The sequence below is a fragment of the Zosterops lateralis genome (genome assembly GCF_965231275.1).
Source record: "Zosterops lateralis genome assembly, chromosome: 5".
NCBI lineage: Eukaryota > Metazoa > Chordata > Aves > Passeriformes > Zosteropidae > Zosterops > Zosterops lateralis.
In genome coordinates, this window is record NC_139766.1 from 64,849,250 (window position 1) to 64,869,472 (window position 20,223).

The 20,223-nt window shown below is 36.4% G+C and overlaps 1 protein-coding gene across 2 annotated transcripts in view; it reads right to left on the bottom strand.

Annotated features, from left to right (window-relative positions):
- Positions 1–4,037: 4,037 nt before the first annotated feature.
- PCDH10 (protocadherin 10) overlaps positions 4,038–20,223 on the bottom strand; it is a 33,073-nt gene continuing 16,887 nt past the window's right edge. Inside the window, exons 5-7 of one of the 2 annotated variants that reach the window (XM_083861678.1) lie at positions 9,514–9,609; positions 7,456–7,530; positions 4,038–5,168 (exon numbers count right to left, since the gene is read on the bottom strand). In XM_083861678.1, coding sequence (XP_083717804.1) covers positions 7,496–7,530; positions 9,514–9,609 — 131 coding nt within the window. In that variant the 3' untranslated portion in view covers positions 4,038–5,168; positions 7,456–7,495. The remainder of the gene's footprint in view (positions 5,169–7,455; positions 7,531–9,513; positions 9,610–20,223) is intronic. The other variant, XM_083861679.1, reaches the window with a different exon arrangement.

Here is a 20,223-nt window from a genome sequence, read left to right on the forward strand (position 1 = left end):
GCAATTTTTGATATCTTCTGCTTGCCTAAAGTGGTTACCATCCAGAGGACACTTTAATCAGTGCTGACACAGAGAACAAGAAAGCTTTAGCACAGCATCTTTCATCTTGACTCAGCAAGATTTCCAGCAGTTGCATTTATACAGTTTTTTGACAAGATGCTTCCTAAGTGAAGCGTTTGCCTTCTGAAGAGCTACACCCACAGAGATTTCATTTTTCTTGATGTCTGTCAATATCATGAACTTTATTAACAAATTCAAATTCAAAAACAATTTCAGTTCAAGAAATCTGTCCAAGTTAGTTCTTGCTTATTTCTTACATACGAGGATATCTACAAAAACACAGATGCTCAACAATGGATTGTAATGGCTGTGTATATTTGTTTTTATATATATGTATCCATTTCTTAGAGACAAAATAAAATGAAAGAGTTCTTTAAGAAGAATTTGATCTCTGATTGTAGGGATCAGTGCAAAGGATTTGACTCACAGTTTTAGTACTTGTCATAGCACAATATAATAAAGTCCTACTGGCTGTCTTTTACATTACTGCAAATTGAACAGAATAAACTTTCTACCCTTTATAGACATCTGATGCCAAGTTTTTGCAATCAAATTGCAATAACTAAATGTATATCAAATATGCTTGTTTTGGCCCCTACACCTTTGTATAGGTTTTAATTCACAAGTCCAAATGCCATAAAACTTGAGACCAGAACATGGAACAGTGGCAGGATATGATCGGCTTTCTCCAGGTAAGACATACAAATATTTAACAGCCTTGCAAAATTGCAATTGCAATTTATCAGCCTAGGAAGACTATCTATTTATCCACCCTTTACCCTGAGGAATGATATTACTTTAAAAAAAAAAGAATGGAAAAAAAATCCACCTTTCTATGAACAGGTAATGTTTTGGAATTAAAAAAATGAATTGTGTGCTTGATTGTGGGCACAACACATGAAGAAGTGGTTGAATTTAATTCTCAAATACAAAACTCTGTTCTACACTAAGAAACAAGTATAGTTTTGTAGTACCCTAAAATGTGTTTCTACCCTTTTGTTTACATTTACTGATAGGAGCTGTAAAGAAATAAAATCCCATGGCAACTTCCCAGAATTTGATCTACAGTTATACACACACTCACAGAGTCACACACACATCTCCCCCACAACTATATAGAGACTATAATGCAGGAATCTTTACAAATTGTATTTGTCTGTGTGTTTTCATGTCACCTAATTTTGCAACAACATTAATGAAAAAAATTACTACACCTTGTCTCAGTAACTTAAGGATATGTTTGTGGAAACACTTTCCCTTAATAGGCATGTTAAAAAAACTGCTTTAAAAACTTGGAATTTTATTTCAAGTAGTGAAATATTTTAGCATTTCTAAGTTGTGGAAGAATCCCTCTGGAAGAAACTAAAGTCTGATTTTGAAGAATTTTATTAGGCAAGCTGCTTAGAAATCTATTGCTACATATCTAAATCAGGAAAAAAAAAAAAAGGTCACAGACCTGATTCCACATTGTTATCTTTTATAAGACCCTGTCTTCTCTGCTTGAACTTTAATTTACTCCAAAGACAGTTATTCCCACAGGCAGCTTGTTCTATTATGCTTATAAATTGTAAATTTAAACAATAAATATTGCTTCAAAGAAATAATTGAAGGACAGAACATTCTTCTCCTTACAGCTGTGCACAGATTAACTCCTCCAAAGCTCAGCATGCCCCACCAGGAACATTACAGAACAGGGCTCAGAGCCTTCTCTGTGCTTCTTCTCTGAGGCAAGTTAAGTACACTTATATCATCCCTTACAGGTGTTTTTTGAGCTGCCCTTGAAAGCCTGCAATGAAGGAGATCCCAAAACCTTCCTTATCCCAGTTTTATGGGTATCAATCTCCCCCCTTAATATCCAACCTAAATATTTCCTGATTACTTTCAGTTTGCTGTTGGGTCCAGTGTGACAAATGAGAGTCCTTCAATATTTGCACCACATGTGCTTTGCAGAGGAAGAGGCACACACACAAGGCTGATGTTTGAAGGCATTTACAGACCTGTCCCTGCAGACAGGGCACCCCAGCAGCAGGTTGGAATACACTGGAAATGCTGAACAAGGCCATTTCAAAGGGAGGTGGACCAGATGCCCACTAAAACAGAGAGACAGGACAGACTGAGCCTCTGCACTGCCCAGTTTGCCCTTCTGGTGGGACAGCAGCTGTGTACTGGGATTTAATGTGTCCCAAGGCTTGTGCCAGCAAAGGTTAGAGCACCGAAACTCACAGTGAGTAAGGGAAATCAGCAAAAGCTACAGGTTTAGCTCAAAAGCTCAGGCTGCAGCACTTCAATTCCTCTTTTCAGTTCTGCATCCTACCATGACACCCTTTAGGACTGTCCCAGTGAACTGAGAAGGATTTCTGTGTATACATGGACCAATGCCAATGCTATTTAACAATTAACAAAAATAAAGAAGATTAATAAATCTGTACATATATCATACTTGATGGAAAGAGTTTGGTTTTGGAAACAAATGGCAGGACATGATATGGTTAATTTTTTTTCAGAAAAAAATGGCATGCAAATGTGAAGAGAGTTTCATTAAATAGAAACACTTTGGCTGTTTGTGAAATAGAAAATAAAACAATTTCCTTTTCCTCCCAAAGATTGAAAACAACCATAAATTACAATATATGTCTGTATTAAAAAGTTACTTAGAAACAGGTTTAAGAATGGCAAGGACTTTCTTGCTTTAAAAGCAGAAACAAGAGTCTAACAATTTCCTTTAAATGAAATATTTGTCACAAATTCCATTGCTTTTCTTCATAAAGTAAATGAAGCCTGCAGGCAACTAAAAGGTCTGCTACCTAGAGCAGGAGGAAAATTTCACTGTTGTTATTTGCTCAGATCAATAGCTATTGAAGTTGTTTGGGGGATTTTTGGATTGAGTTTCGTAAAACACACATTTTTAAAAGGATCTCATGAAACAACTTTTCGTTATACAAATGTTCTAGATTTGCACATTAAAGTGTTTAATGAGCATTTTTTCTTGTTGTTGTTTGTTTGGAGTATTAAATTAACAACTTCAGGGTCTAGTCCACGAGGTGTACAAAGGACTTGTAGGATTTGATCAGGAATGTTGGATTCCCTGTATATATTTGGATCCACAGCAGGATGGTTTTCATACAGATGATTTATATACTCCTATCTAATAGAAACTGCCATTACAAAGAACAAAAAAACTCAGAACCAACAAACAAAAACCAGAAACCCCAATTCTGTTATGACATAGCAGTGACCTCTTACACACTCATCCCATGGCAGCATTGGTGGGGACAACGGAATTCCTGTATAATGGCATGATCCAAATCCCACTGCAATCAATGAAACATTTTCCCTTGTTTTACTTAATATTGAACCATCAATAGGAACTGGTTTGAATTTGGCTAGGTATTGGCTGACAGCAAGGTGTCCTCTCATTTGCTCTCATTATTTGATGTATTAAAGTACAGCAGGGGGGAAGAAATCACAGTACAAAAAAAAAAAAAAAGAAAAAAATTTTACTAGATTTTTACATTTAGTAAATGGACATGAAAGTAGTTTTAAACTTTACCTTTGAAATTTTACTTTTTTCAATATTTCATAGAAAAGAAACGCTCTAAGATACTGTTTCAGACCACAGAATTATTACAGAACATAAAGATTATATGCAAGGGCTTAATCCTTTTCCCAACAAAGAATGGTGGCCAACACCATTTTAACTCCAATGGGACAGGGGTCAGCTGAGAATGTGCCATGTTCCTAATTGGAAATCTCCTTTGTGATAAAAGAGTCTGGCATACACTTTGCCTTTGTAATTTGAATTCTATCAACAACTATTCCTAGCCACAAGAGAAATATTTTTAGGCAATATATTTGTATAGTTTCACAAAACTATGTTAAAGAGAGATGTGTGGGTGTTTGTGTGTGTGTGTTTATGTATTTATGTATGCATGTATACATATTTATGAGCTTGGGATGATTTTCTTAAAATACTTAACTTCACTTACATTATATCTTACATTGCAAAATGTACAGACACCCAGTGTTCTTTTTTTTTTTTTAACAACATATACAGGTGAATTTATAGAGCCTTATAAAAGATTTCGTGATTCCAAATTAAAAACCATAGAAACATAATCAAAATAATGGAGAGTGATTTATACCTCTGATAGTACATAGCGCTCATTCGGGTTATATCGACAGCTGCATCTTTGGCATTGAAAATTCCTTACAACTTTTCAGACAAAATGTTGCTGCTTACAGCTTTTTTTTTTTCTTTTTTTTTTCCTTTTAAACAAGAAAAAACAGGATTGACCAAAATACGAATTTTGGGGAAGTACTACTAAAAGTTTATTTTATTTTTAGGGTTTTTTTTTTAGCAAGGATAGCTTTAGGAACCCTGAATTATCTTCTCGCTTTAGTGTATGGTGTAGACTGTATGAATCCATTTAAAAATCAACTAAGTTGTACCACGTTTTTCGGAAAATTATATATAATATAATATATATATATTTTATATTTATTTAGAAGCTTTGAAATAGTACAGTAAACACTTTGCAACACGGTGTATAAACTACAGAAATGTCTTTGATAATTTTGTGGGTCTCCAGATTAACAACATTTTTATGACCCACAGGTGAAAAGAACATGATCACAATCTCTCTTGTAAAGTTGGAATAGTTTGGGGAACACTTGCTCACACAAAAATAATATAAAACAGTCAAGTTTAAAACAGTGATATTGCATTTATAATGCACATCTCTTTTATCTGTACGATTGGCTTTTTGTGGTGAATATAAACATCTAAAGGGCTCAGTGACATTTTGGAGAGAGAAAGATATATAGTGCTGTAAACAGGCACACACTGATCAGAGAGGCAAGATCAGTTGCCTCTGAAGTTTCTACAGTTCTACACATTTCAACTCATTTCTCAGGCCTGCTGAGAGCAATTAGGTCCTATTGTTGGCCAGGATGTCTCCAACAGCACACAAATCCTTCAGTTACACAGAACTGGATGGCCAAGATAATGAAGTTGAAAGCTGATGCTTTTTGTTGGTCGACTTTCTTTTGTGCAAATCATGCTGCTTCAGGTAAGTCCTGTAGAAGTGACTAGCATATCCTTTTCCGTGCTGCAGGAGAGAAAGAGAGACACTTCTGAGAGGAACAAAAATAAAAAAAATCAGTCGCCAACAGTTTTTAGGTTTAGGATTTCTTAGGGTGTAGAGAAACAATCAAAACTTGTCACAAACTGACACTGGAAATTCCCATTATAGCAAACAGTTTAATGTCGATTCACTTTTCAGAGAAAACCTCTTTTTGAGTCTTGATAGCCTGAACACCGAATTTCATAGGCTGTTTTATTATTCTGTCTAACTTGTCATGGCAAATATTCCAATGTGCCTGTTACAGAATCAGTATAAGGCAAATACTCAGACTTACAGGTGAAGTATTACTGGAATTTCACAGGCTAATTTTTCCCTAGTTCAGCTTGTTTTTTGAAGCACGATCTAGAATTCCCCCTAAAATTCAGAAGCTGGTTTTCCTTCTCTTCCAAAGTGAACCATTATCCTCATCACTAAATGACCCTTCAGTCTGGTTTGACAGATGAAAAAAATGGTGCATTAGTGCTACAATTCAAATTTCAGCATTTACTGTCAGGCTGCAAATTAACTCATGTTACACGGATGAAGAAGGTCAATGCATTAGCAAAGCCACATCCCAATCCACCAGCTGCAGCAGCTATATTACCCCAAGACACTGGCTACTTTAAGTGTAATTAGGAGCAAAAGTAACAAATGATTTGTACTAGCACTCAGGAAGACCCCAGGTTAAATTCTGATTTCAGTCACACGTTAAGGAACTCACTCATTTGCTCAAGTATTATGATTAGCATCAGCACCATCATTACCTGGCAAAACTTGCAGTGATAAAATCAGGTGTTACCTTAGCTCCAAATCAACTAAATCCCTACCTGAAATTCAGTCTGCTTCTCTGCATGCAGTTTTACAACGGAAACGAAAAAGGAAGCTTAACTTTCAAATGGATCTTTGAGTCATGTACAGGTTGATGCTTGAGTGGTGACACAAAAAGCACATCCAGTCTCCGTTCCATTTAACATAAATATATACATTAACCATACTTATTTCCTAGATGTATTCACCAGTAAAGGTATGAAATCTGGGTATTGTATCGCAAGGAGGTTAGATTACTTACAGGAAAATGTTGCTGTGGGTGTTACGTGTTTATCTCATCTAGCCTGCCTATGCTACAGGATGCAAACAGATGAAATGTGAAAAATATGTGAAAAACATTTCTGTAGAAGCTATCTGTTCAACATTGAGAAAATTGCCAAATGTGTTGTTAAAATTAAAACATCTAATACATGAGGTTTTCAATGTTTCAGTTCTGTAGCAAATTAGTAGCAGAATTAGAAAGAATCTTTAAAAGTCTCTGCAAGATGTTTTTTTAAATGATGTTTTTAAGAAAAACAAGATCAGAACCTTTATGGTGTTTTGACGCAGTATATGATGAGATTAATCAATTATCTAGACATCTTTTAAAGTATCTTTTTTAATTTTACAAGAAGCAATCATTCCAATAATAGTAGTACAAATAACAAGACTTATATTGGATCTTTAAAACTTTTTTTTCCCCCAAAGTTCAGTCATAATTTCAGTTCTCTTGTAAATATTTAAGCACAGTTGTCTAGATTGGTGTCTGCCACCAAGGAACTCATGCTGCACTACAGACACAGCAGGACTTTGCTGGGAGAAAGATAAACAGATGCAGCTGGGGCAATGCCTGTCTTTTATGCAGCACCACTGCCCCACTCCTGTCTGACACAGCGCCTTGGTGGTGCTGATGTCTTTCAGATAATGCAGAGATTGAGCTACTGGCTGTGTATGGCCTTTTGCCGTGTAAATTGATGCATTTTGAAATTTTTAATCTCCAGTTAACACGCTTATATTGCAAAACAATCAAGCCCTTTTATAGCAATTACTAACTATTATGCATTAAGTTGCAGAACTACTGCAACTCTCCCCACCTACAAAAATTGTTGTACCAAATCTTCAAATATCCTCTGCCGACACATAAAAAGCACTAGATTTTAAAGGCAACTTTTGTGCTCCGTGTTTGTCTGGCTTTTTTTCTGGCTCTGCACAGAAATTTATGTGCAAGCAAATCTCTCCATGTCTACACCAATTTCCGTCTTTTTACAGATGGGGAATATAAATCAGAGAGGTTAAATGGAAAGGAGGATGGACTCAACTTAAAAAAGAGAGCAATGGAAGTTCTGATATCTGTTTCTGTGTATGTGCATGCATGCGTGTTCGTAAATAAATTTTTAGATAACAAACACTAAGCCTCTCTGTATCACAATTTCTCCATCTGTAAAATGGGAATAATATTGCTTACCTATCTCCTAGAGGTGCAGGAAGGTTTAAATCACTATTCTTTATAATCCACTTTGAGATCCAGAGATGGCAAGTGCTATAGAAATGGAAGTATCACAGTCAGTGGAAGAGCTGGAACAAGAACACCATAATTTCTGGTGCCTACTATCTCCTCTGAGATCACAGCTCTCTCTTTCATCCCTATTTTATCACCTGTTCTGAACTCTCAAACTGGTACACAGGGAAGCTTCAAGTCTGTGTGAGAATATGTAATCAGGGAAAAGGCTTTAATAATAAGCAGTTTCATCATTCTGATAATGTAATAATACTAATTGTACATATATTCTAGTATTGAAGATGTTTGAAGTTCACAAGCATTACAACTAAAATTCTTAGGGTACAGGATTTGTGCTGTACTGATCCTTCCCAGAACAACCAAGACTTTGAATGTTACAGTAAGAGTACCTAATGCAGAAAACTTATATGGGATAAAAATAAAATAAAATAAAATAAAATTTAGAAAACCAAAATAAATAAATATGAAAATAATAAAATAAGACCTGTCAAAAATATAGTAAGATTCATTTGTTGCTCAATACACCCTAATAAGTCTCCAATCCACAGTGAGCTAATTCTGTGTAGACTGGTAAGAGAAGACATATAAAAACATCAGTGGTAGTCAAAAAGAAAAAAGAATGAAAAACACTAACATAATAAACAGGAAAGAGAAAGTAAAGTATGCAGTAATTATTCCCAGCTCATGGATCAGAAATGAACAGAAAATACTGTAAAGCCCTTGTCTCTAATAAATCTTCCTTTCACCTTGTTGCAAATCATTTCTTTCCTATTGTATCCAAACTTAATGTCAGATGAGTACTTTATAACTGTGAGTACAAGCGGGAGCAGTTTCTCTTATGGAAAAGTCTAGAAGGGATTGCCTGTGCTTGGAACACCTTCAAACTCTCTGAAACAGATTTTGCTCCTGCTTAGCAGTTGTAGATGATCTAAAGGGCACAGAGAAAGGGCCCAGTGCTTCCCTCCACAGCTGGCAACCCAAGCAGCAAAATAAAACACATCCTATGCCTTTTATAACTATTGTCACTTTCCCTCTGGACTGTATTTAAGAGCTCCATAAGCTCCTGCAGCATCACTTCTGCTCTTGACAGAAAAACTGATGAATCCCCCCAGAAGTGCCAACACCCTCAAGATCCAAAGGAACTGTTGGACAATAAAATTTCCAAAGAATATCGAATACCAACCATGCTGCTGCTGTTATTCCTGATCCCCCTTCACATTAGGAGGAAGATGACCTAAACCCCTTTCTTTTAAATAAAAAACCTCTGCAACAGCAGAGCAGGGTTAAAGCCACTATGTAAACTCTTTCCTTGCTTCAGATCTACACTCTTTAAGTTCAGACAATATCCAAAAAATATTTGTATTCACACAGGCTTTCACATAGGGGCTTTTGTGCAAATACTCAACTCCCTGTGCTCTCTTGTGGAGAATAAACTGTGCCTCACCAAGCACCCAGATCCAGCCTTCCCCACAGAGCACAGCAAATGCTGAAGGGACACAGGGATGCTGCAGCTTCCTGCACTTCCCTCAGGAACAGCCCAACTATCCTGGCTTCACTTGCAGCGAGCAATAATTTAAAAAGGAGTTAATTAACCCACATGCATTATGGCAAGGTTGATTTTAAATCTGCATTGTTAATTTTTGTAACAATTCCTGTCCTTTATATTTTGATGGTTGGCCTTACAGTCTACATGTTAACTGTAGCACTTGAAACATGGCTCTTCACTGAGCCCCATTCGCTTCACTAGAGCCAGAAATGGATAATTCTAGTGAATTTCTGGTGAAACCAACCAGCCAGACTGCAAGTTCAGCACTCTTGCTCTAACTCATCCCAAGGGATGAGCAGAGACTTCAACCCAAGCAGTGGTAGAAAGCATTCTGTCAGAAATAACCTGGCTGTTTCAGCTAGCTTGGAGCTCGAGTTCAGATTATCAGGAACTGTTATTTTTGGAAAGAGGTCGACAAGTGAACGGGAATGCAGAGTAAACTACCATAGCTCCCTCACCCTTCGTAGTGGTGCATCCAGGTAAAGGGTGAGACACGCGGCTGGGGCTGGGGCTGGGGGATGTAGGATGGGGATTACTCTGCTGCCACCCATGTTCTGTGGATAAAAAAGCATTCCAGTCACTGCAAGTGTCAATTCATTATATTTTGCAATCCATAAAGTCTTTTTTTTTCCTTTTAAAAATGATCTAGTACTTAAAGAAGTTTGCTAAAGCATTGCTAATAATCTTCTATGAATATTCCATTAATGGCATTATAAAAAAGAGAGTGTCTTATCCAGGCCAATAAACTTTGGTACACAAACATAAAAACAGCATTTCATTCATATATCTTTTCCTCATGAACTAGTTTAAGGGGAACTTTTTCCTTTTCTTTCAAGGCTTTAGTGAAGAGATTTTGTTCTTCAAATCTGTATATTGTGTAGAGAACTCTTGGATAAAACACCCTGCATTCCAGATGGCCATGTTGCATTTTACACAATTTAAGGTGGGTTTTTAATTCTGGATTATATCAAATAATTGGGGGGGGAGGGGGGGGGGGGAAAGGAAAGATGGAACATACTTACTTTTGTACTTAAAAATATAGATAGATAATTAAATAAGATCATACCTCCCCTAATGTCAATGAGTCTGTTGGCTTTGGTGATCAGTGTTTGTGTGCTTTAGGAGTGTGTCTGAAGGGTCCTGAAGGTGTTAAGTGAGAATGAGACCACAACCTGCCTGTCCAACTCTGGCATGTACAAGACAGGCAAGGCAGGAGCAACCCCTGCATGTGAACCCATCAGCACCTGCCCCAGGGTAGAATTTGCCCCTAATAACAATGTGGCATTCAGTAGCTTCCTTCTGGCATCTGCAAGATCCAAGATATAAATATTGTATCTAAAATAAACTGAGAGCATTTGGACTGATGGGTACAATTACCCAGATTTCATGTGAAACAAGAAAACCAATTGTGAGCATTGGGTTTCAGGCTGTGAATAAATTAGAGCAGGCCAAAATGCAAAAGTTTTTGTTGCTGCACTGGAACTTTTCTGGAAACATGCTTGATTTCAGCTAAATAAATTATCTCCACAGGCCATTAAAATCTTTCCTTCCTTTGAGAGTATATCTTTACTTCTGGAAGAAATATGATTATGCAAAAAAAACCCCCCGTCTTTTGTATAAAGAAAACTTTGTAAACACATATATTGTGCTTCTCTTTCTCCTTTCATTAAGTGCACACATTTCCATGTCTATATTCATTTAAATCAGTTCAAGAAAGAAGGATTCCCAACCACGCCAAAATTTGACAGTGCTGGAAACTGCACTGACCATAATGCAGTAAACCTGACAAACAGTGTTACCTACTGCAAGAACAGGGGGTGAGAGCTTTGTCCTTTGCACTTAAGCACAGAACTGCCACTTTTCAAATTTGAACATCATGTTCTAGACCAACAACACTATTATCACTATTATCACTATTTTCAGATTATCACTATTTTTCACTAATACAGATTATCACTATTTTTCAAAAAAATTTTTGACCAAATTGCTGACTTACACATAATGCCCCTTCTTTTAGCTTTGAGACTGGAAAATACATACTTAAAAGGCACTTAGGTATTTTGGAGGTTTGGAAGGTACAACTATTTTTACGTGGCAAGTGAGATACCTGATAAAAATGCTGACACATCATGACAGCCACTGAAATAATGTTTCTCTGGTGCTCTGAGATTTATATGCTACCTGGACTTAGCTAATCCTCTGTTTAAAAAAAAAAAAAAAAAAAAAAAAAAAAAGCTTTTCAGTTCTTAAGAACAACTACCCAATTCCCAGTTCATTTAGGCAGTGACCTTAATCAACATGTGCTTTACATCAAGCACATGACTAAGAAGGATTGACTTTTGAATCAAGCCCTGGATTTTGTCATGAATGTTCTGCTGCACACAAGATACTTTTATGAGCATTTGATTTTCTGTTCTAAATGCAGGGAATTTTTTCTTTTCCACCCCTAGCAACAGCCCAGCGGCATAATTGATGTCAGCTTTGATTTATCTCTGGTTCTGATTATTTACTACTGAAACAATGCTTTTTTAGTTACTACAACTCAGCAGACAAAAGTACTGAGCTGCATTCTATAATGTACCATAAAAACACAAAAGAGCATTTTTCCACAAGATACAGTGGGAATAAAGCTTCTTTGTCTTCCTGTACTATTATAACCATATTATCTACCTGAAAACACTGAAGATAATACGTGACATCACCATTAAAGTGAGAGAAGCACAGACGTTGCAAAATTTAATTCTGCAAGAGTTCTTATAATTATGTACTGTGTTAAGGTCTATTAAATAACTCCCAAATTATTCCTGATGTATGTCAAACTTGCAGCACAGAGCACATTCCTTAAGAATATTTCCAAATTCTCTGTCAACAACTTATTCTAATTGCATACACGTTGTAATACCAAATTCACATTTTTTGCAATTTACTGTAAGCTAATAATTTTGGTATCATCCTTAGTAAAACTCCTGTTTGATTCCTTTCATTATTTTTTTAATAAAAAATTCCTTATGTGTTTGTATGCAACAGTAATTTCTTCTCCTCAATCTTTGCTGTTTTCTCTATTTGTCTTTGCTCTTTGTTTTTCAAAATTCACCCTTTTTATTGCATTCTTACAAAATCTGCAGTACACATTTCTTTAAGCTGACAAGCCCGAAAATGAACATTTCAGTTTGAGGATTGAGCAATGCAGAACACACTAAAGGCCAGCTACAATGTGACTTAAAATTTTCAGAGCCCTGGGGAGGAGGGATATGAACCATTCCTCCTAAATTGCTCGTAAGTGCCCCAGTTCCCTGTAGATTCAAGGGAGAAGCAGACATGTAGATCACCATTTGGTGGCCTTCAGAGTTGTCTAAATTATTCATGCAGGATTTGGCCTGAAATAATTAAATTTACTTGTTCTTACATGATGTAACATGCATTACATCAGCATCCCACTATGAATTCCTACCCAACGTGCCTTTGCCATGATGTTTTTTCCAATGCTCCTCTCTCCTGGCAGGGATTAGCTGGAATTAGGACCTGGTTCCCACTCTTTTTCTGAATGTTTTATTTTCTGTTTCTAAAGCACACTGCTAGTGGTGAGCAGCACACAGTGATTTCAGAGAGTCTTTCCCAGTTTACCAAGATAACACACTAACATGTATCAAAGGCTTCTCATGAGCCTTTCAAAACTTCTCTTTTCCAAAATCACATACTGGTTTGTTTCTATCATAAATGTTTCTATTTATAAATGAAGTTTGCCCATCACCATTCTTTGTCACTTAAGACTACCAGAATGGAATGATTTATTCCCATATTATTGACATTTCTCAGCCACATCAAGCAATCTATGTGGGCCACAACATGTGAACATATTCAATCTGCTTTCAGAAGTGGGTCCCTGGGACCGTGTCCCAGACTTTTTAGGGATAAAAGCTGGTTGACACAGGCTAAAGGCAGGCCAGAGAGTGTGAGAGTACAGACCATGACACTCCAGTGGTGGAAAGGATCCTGTTTAGTTCATTAGAGGGGCCATAAAGAAGTGTGGAAGTACAAAGCACAAAGTCCTTTATCTCAAGTGGAGCAGAAAGAAACTTATTACTGCATCTCATTTGTAAAGGTAGAACCTTTTTAGATCTCAGTTCCTATCAATACACACAGCTGTGTGCAGCTCCATTCAATTGTCATCTCAATTCCAATTGAGCATAGATGGATGTTAAATTAAAGCCCAAACAGTCAACTAAAAAAAGTCACAAAGTGACAGAATTTTACTCTGACAAAAGATGAATTCACAGTATCAGCATCTATAAAGTTCCTTATGAATAAAGAAAGGTTGAGTTCGAGCAGTCTCCTAATGGATCTTCCTGCAGGGCTGAATGCAGCTGTGATGCTGAAGGTGAAAAGATAAAGTCAGAAGACTCATCTCACTTGCAAAAACAGGAGTCTGCCATCCCTGTACTTCTTTGGGGTACCTTTATTTTCCAACTCACATTACTTCTGATGATGTCACATAAAATTAACACTCTCTGCACATATGAAATAGGCTTGTGTGTATGCAAAAAATGCAGATTTACTCTTGCAACTCACACAAGCATCTGGTTTTGAAGCAGAATTTAGGAACCAAGTTCTGAAAATTCACTTCTCCATGTCCACTGTACTTTCTTCAACCAATAAAGACCATTATCCTAACAAAGAAAGAAATCAAACTACCTCAGAAGAGTTTGGATTTTCTGTGAATCCACATCACAATTAGTTCTTCCAACACTTGGTTAGGCATTAAAGTTCAAAATTATATTCTTATGGTATCTCCTGCCTCCTCTCCAAAAAGGTACCCAATACCTAATTTTTCACTTTTCTGACCTTGCTGTACTATGTTTCTAAAACAAATACATTCACAGCTACTTCCCAGCAGCAGTCATCAGACTACTAGCATGGAAATGTGGATTCTCAGTGGTTAATGCACAAATAAAGCTGTTTACAGGCTTGCCAGACAAACAGCAACACTGATCCCTACAGCGTGCTTGTCTAAATGTGATGAACAGATGCACTTCCCTCTCCTACTGGCTATTTGGTGCATTCTTGAAATGGTTTTCCCCATTTTTCCCACTTAGGTCAAGGCAAGAAAACGTAAGAAAAAAGGAAAGGAAACCTTCTAAAATCAAAGCAGTGGAAATGACCATGGAAAATCACAAAAGCAAGTATAATTGCCTCTGCTCTGCAGGCCAAGGAGTTCCTTGGACAGAGGCATGGAGAGAGGAACAGATTTGCTGTACAGAGACCCAGGATCAGGCACACATTGAATCCTCCAGCTCCTGACTGTCACAGTAAGGAGGTTTGTACATTGAAGAAGAGCATTTATTTATAATGAATAGAATTTTGCCTATCAAAAATAAATAACTTCAGTGCCTTTTGAAAACTCCAACCGCAAACATCCTCCACGTTTCCCAGAGAGACTCGTGTCCCTAAGTGGCTGAATTGCTTTTGTCATAGGATTTACATTTATAGGACATGAAGCATTTTTGAATTTTAAAGCAGCATAGCACAGTAATCTTGAAAATTGCTCTAAAGTTTCAAGCAATCTTTCTGTTGGGTTTTTCAGTCTTCCTCATGCTCGGCTGGTAGGAACATGGAAAATGGTATCTCATAATTTAAAAAAAAAACAACAAATCTCCCCAGATGGTATATGCACAGCACACATATAAGCACTGCCAAAATTTACCTAAATGAATAAATATAGCACCAGTCTGAGAGAGCTAAGATACACGAGACTTCTATGCATTCCAGTCAGAACTGGCAAATACAGATTTCACAGCCATTAGAGGAGAAGAAGCAGTTGAAATTTCGTACTTTTAAGACTAACTAAGAGTATAATTATCTTTCAAATAAAAATTTGTCAATTATTTTCCTGTACTGTAACTGGGAAGAGCTCTAGAGTCACCTAAGATAAAAGATGTTATGTAAACCTAAAGATGGGCACAGTTTTTAATCAGTACTTTGTACTGGGTACTGTTAATTCTGTCCAAGACCACAGCTGCACAAACTGATTGACACAAATAGTATTTAAGAGCTAAAATTAAAAGGAGAATGTTTGTTTCACTGTCTTATATTCATTATTTCCATAAAATTGATAAAAATAATGTAATTTATAGGCTTTACTGGGCTACAGCCAAATTACCTTTCCATATTTATATATTCCTTTCTAATTTGGCTTTCTGGACTATCCATTTTCTTCCTGTTGCTGCAATAATGCTCTGGAAGAGTTCCTCCCCTTGAGCAGGAGCTGCAAGAGGAATATATTCTGAAGAAGAAGTGAATGTAAGATAAAAATACTTTTCAGAAGTTATGCAATAAACACTGAACAGTTGAATCATCAGGAGTGGTTTATTCAAGATCATAAAAAGCTACTATTACGAGTAAAAATACATCAGAGTCTTGTTCTCTCTCAATTGTATTTTAATTAGCACACACGTTTAAGTTTTGCTTTAGGTGTAGGAGGTATTTAGTAAGATTTTTTTACCTAACAGAGATGAGGTATCTGAAGTGGCAAACTTGAGCTATGAGGAAATGAATCTCAGTATTTCAGATACAGCAAATATGGGAATCTTTTCTTTTAGAAATACGTTTCCCATTAGGTTTCTTAGTATTATTAGATGGTTATCCTCCAGTTCATCCTCCATTTCTGCTGAGAAATTTTGCACATGCAAAGCCATTCTCACCTGTGAAGAAATCAGAGCTGTAGTCTATCCCAGCTACAGCTCTGATTTCTGCACAGGATTATAAATCCCTAAATAAGAAGTCAGGAGTTTTGCTGTGGCAGGATATGCAGAATGTCCACATAGTTTTAATGTTCTTTTTGACTACAAAACTGTACTGTTCACAAAGGAGAAACTCATTGACTGTCCACATTTAACTTGTTTATTTGTGCCAATAAGAATTTTGTTTCAGTACAACTTTTTTTTTTTAATCCAGCATTATAATGTTTTTCTTCTTAGACCAAGAACTGTAATATGTACATGTAATTTATTGATGCTGATTTCTTTGGTTTTACTTCTGTGCCTTTTTACTTTAAGTGTGTATGAAAATCACAAATTTAATTAAAAAAACTATTAATGAAGGGATCAGACAGCTCTCAAATTTATACCTGATTAGTATTAGAAATCATGTAGGCTAATTTTAAAAGCAAAAATGCAGGCATGCCTCATTTTTAAAAATTAATTGAGTGTCCCATTCAAAAAAGCTGTTATTGATGTTTATGTAAATGGAATCCTATTATGTCCATCACAGCTGTGATAAAATTACCAAATAATTTCCAGAAATGAGATGTAACTAAACAAATAAAAAATGAGAAATTCTTCTCCCATCATATTGACTGTACCAAAGTGTAACTTCTTTATCTTTACTTTTTTTTTTTGAAAGTTGTTTCAACACAGTGAAGACTTCTTGCTTAAAACATCTTTTCAAATATTTATGTTAAACATCAGCAGTAAATGTTGTGTTACAAATCCTGGCATACAGAATTGGGCCTTTATGATCCTAACTAGATAAAAATACACAATAAATATTTACATGCACTTTTTTTATTCCTTTGAACAATAATCAAAGGATTGTGGAGGCACTTCTTGTCCTGGTATAAATAGGTGAATATTTTTCTCCTCTAGGTCATTTATTCTAATCTAATTCAGGGATGTGGATAATGACTGTAAGTTAAACTGTGCTTTGTGTCAGCTCTGTGGTAGATTATTTTAATTAAATTAGTGGTCCATTTCTTACACATTGAACAATTAAAAGGCTTTTGAAAACTTTTAAATTTCATTTGTAAACCAACTTGACTTGGACGGATCAAGTTGAGCAGGTGACAAATATTTTGTGGAACAAAAGCAGCAGATTTCACGTGTACTTTTACAGAAACACAGGGACTTGTGCTGGGACCAAATTCAGATCTTCCTGGCATCTCTCCTGCAAAGGGAGGCTGTGGCAACACAGGCAAAGAAGCCCAGGTGAGGGATGAGGCCAAAGTTATATTTAATTTCCTTGGGTGACACTAACAGGTCTCATCCAAACCCTCTGAGTCTGCAAGGCCAGAACTATGTGCATCTATCAAAGGGAGTGCTGATGTTTAGAAACTGTGCCACACAAACCAAAATGTCCAAAGACAGGGATGCTTTTCCCCATTTCCAATTCACCTTGCTTAGACACCAGCTCTTTGGGTGAGAGACCAGCTTTTTTTATCCTCCATGTCCTACCTAACATGATAAAATCCTGATTTGTACATAAAATATGTTGATGGTGGTGGCAATACTTTCCATGATAATGATACCATTTCATCAGTGAGGATAAAAAATGCTTGAGTGTATGTAGAAGATGTTGCAGAGCTAAGTCCTTTAGAACACAATTATTATTCCAGAATGTCTCCCTGTATAAACACTGTTATTTCATGCAGGAAATTGTGCCCTTGTGTAGTTTATTTTAACCTGCTTTGAAAGTAGATTAAGCATTGCCAAAGTAATTTTTTTAGAGTAAAATAAGCATTTCTACATAGAAAGTTCAGGTGTTATGGTGATTTTTGACTAGTTTTGTACATTGAAGAAATCCTAGCCTTTTAATAGGAAGAAAAATTATTCTATCACTAACATCAGTATGAAACTTCAGGGAAGCTCTAAAGCATTATGAAAGTTTTGCCCATTTAGAATGAACCAAAATGATATTTTTAAAAATGAAAGCTATTTCTTATTAATTATAGACCAAAATACTCCTGAGGTAGATGTAATGGTGATGTTTCCACTGTTACCCTCTCAGGACCTGGTTCAAAGTATTAGAAATAGAGAAGAATCAGACTGATGAGGTATTCATTGTGAAGACAGTCTCTGTTATATATCCTACAGAATCTGATCCAAAAGAATTTGGATCTTGGATTAGGGGTTTTGGTAACTATAGTAATATTATTTATAAAAATAATGGCTAATATAAGTACCACTGAAAGAAAAATCAGCTAGAAATTGTTAGAATTGAAAATTTAGGAAGTCTTTGAATGCTACATTTTATTTTCCTCACCAGTGTTATTTCACTTATTTTCTCCAGTCAATTTCAGAATTTCTTTCATGTTTTATGAACATTCAAGTCCTTATGAAAATTTCTTAACTGTCTGCAGAAATGCAGTGTTTAAACCACTTGGATAAATAAGAAGTGGTAAGTGTTAGTTACACAGTGAGAAGAATATGTAAGTTAGAAGAATCCTGGAGTTGCTCTATGAGAAAACTATTTTCAAAAATCCTACTATTTACTCCTCCCATCACAACTTTATAACTTGCACTCACAGTAATTACATAAAACTTACATAAATAATTATGTTCTTCAAGATATATTATTTAAGTGTGTAGAAGTCTACTTATATTATATTTTGTTCAGAATAATACATAGAGGATGTATGTTTATGTGGAAATTGATGTATGAGTGAGTCCACTGGCTTAGACCAGCAAGGTGAAAATTTGATGGTGGAACAAAAAGAAACTCTTTAAGGTATGAGATTTGTAAACTTTTTTACACATCAATTTGTAATATAGCTGCTGTTTTCACTTGACCAAGCAATGATCTAAACCTCCAACCACAATATGCCCAAACGCCCACACTATATTTAAGACTTCAGTTTCAGTCACGCTGCACAGTTCAACAGGTTACTGCCAAAAATGTCAAACTGGTATCATTTTATCGAATGTGTATGATCTGACCACTTTGTGACCCTGTTGCCCTCCTTGCTGCTCTCTTGCTATTGAGCCCAGCAAACAAAAACATGCAGTTTATTTTCTCACTTCTCATGCAGCCTCCCTCACTTCCTTCCCCATCACAGCTTGTCTACATTAATTAGTACTAAGCTTTTGATATGACTTTGCACAGAGTTATTTTCAGTATTGTTGCTGCTACGCCATGTGTTTCTGTGGAATGAATAGACTGTCTGGAGGAACACAGTGACATGATCTGTGTAGGGGTTTTGTAGCCGTTTTTTTAGTGTATTTTCAATTCAATTCCTTTTTACAACCTGGTATTTTATTTCCTTTTTGCTGGCTTTGTGCATTGTGGGAAGCTTCTCAGGGAATTACTCCACGGTTCTTTGGGTTTTTTTTTCTTTCCTCAGGATAAATCCAAATTTTTGATGCTAATATGCATCACTTTCTCCATTTATCTTTTCCAAGGTTCTGCACTGAGTGCACGCATTGGAAGGCAGTGCATGAATCCCAGAGCAGACACTGCTGTGGCACCAAGAAAGCTCCACCTAGAGCCACCAGTGAGCCTCTGGAGCCATTGACTAAGGGCACAGCTCCAGGGAGAGAGCTCCTCAGCTATCCCAGAGTGCTGACACAGCTCTGCAGCGTGTCATTCCAGAGCCAGACACCTGGGAAACAGATGAGGCTTGCCCATGCTACACTGCACATCAGAGTTATGTCCTACTTGAGACCCAGTGGACCCAAACCTCTCCATGACATCTGCAAACACTGCCCCCTGTTTTCTGATCACTGTTTCCAGATAACTCTTTTTTTTTTTTTTTTTTTTTTTTTTTTTTTTTTTTTTTTTTTAACTCTATGGATTTCTGCATAAATGCTTAGGGAACTCTACTTCTGCTGAAATGTTCTATTTGTCCTTATGATTTTTTTTTCCCTCCTAGAGACAGAGTCTGGTAATGCTTTGCCCTATGACAACACTTGATTACTTTAGGAGCTGCTTCTACTACACAGAAGCTGTGCTAGAGGTTTTTTGGGGTTTTTTTGACAGTTCAAATATGCTCTATTGATTAATTCTCACTCACTCTATCGAAATTCTAATAGATTGACAATCATTCTGTATTACTTTCCTGGTCAGAATGCCATCTACCTTGTTCCTAAAACCCCTAAATTACAAATGTATGTCCTATACCGAGGCTCCTCATTGGTCTCTAATTTACAATGTTTTCTAGTACATTTTGAAGTGATAAACACAACTTCTGACGTTCTTTGGTTACTAGCTCTTGTTAGAAGCCAAAAATCAAAGAAACACACAATCCACTGACTCTTTTCTCTTTGTTTGAGTCAATTTTTTCAACAACATCCTCTTCAATTTTTCACAAATTTATTTAAAATGGTTACCTGGGATGGGTGCCTTCCTAGACATGTCTGCTTTCTCTGTCCCTCCTCAGGTAAATACAAATGCAAAGAAAC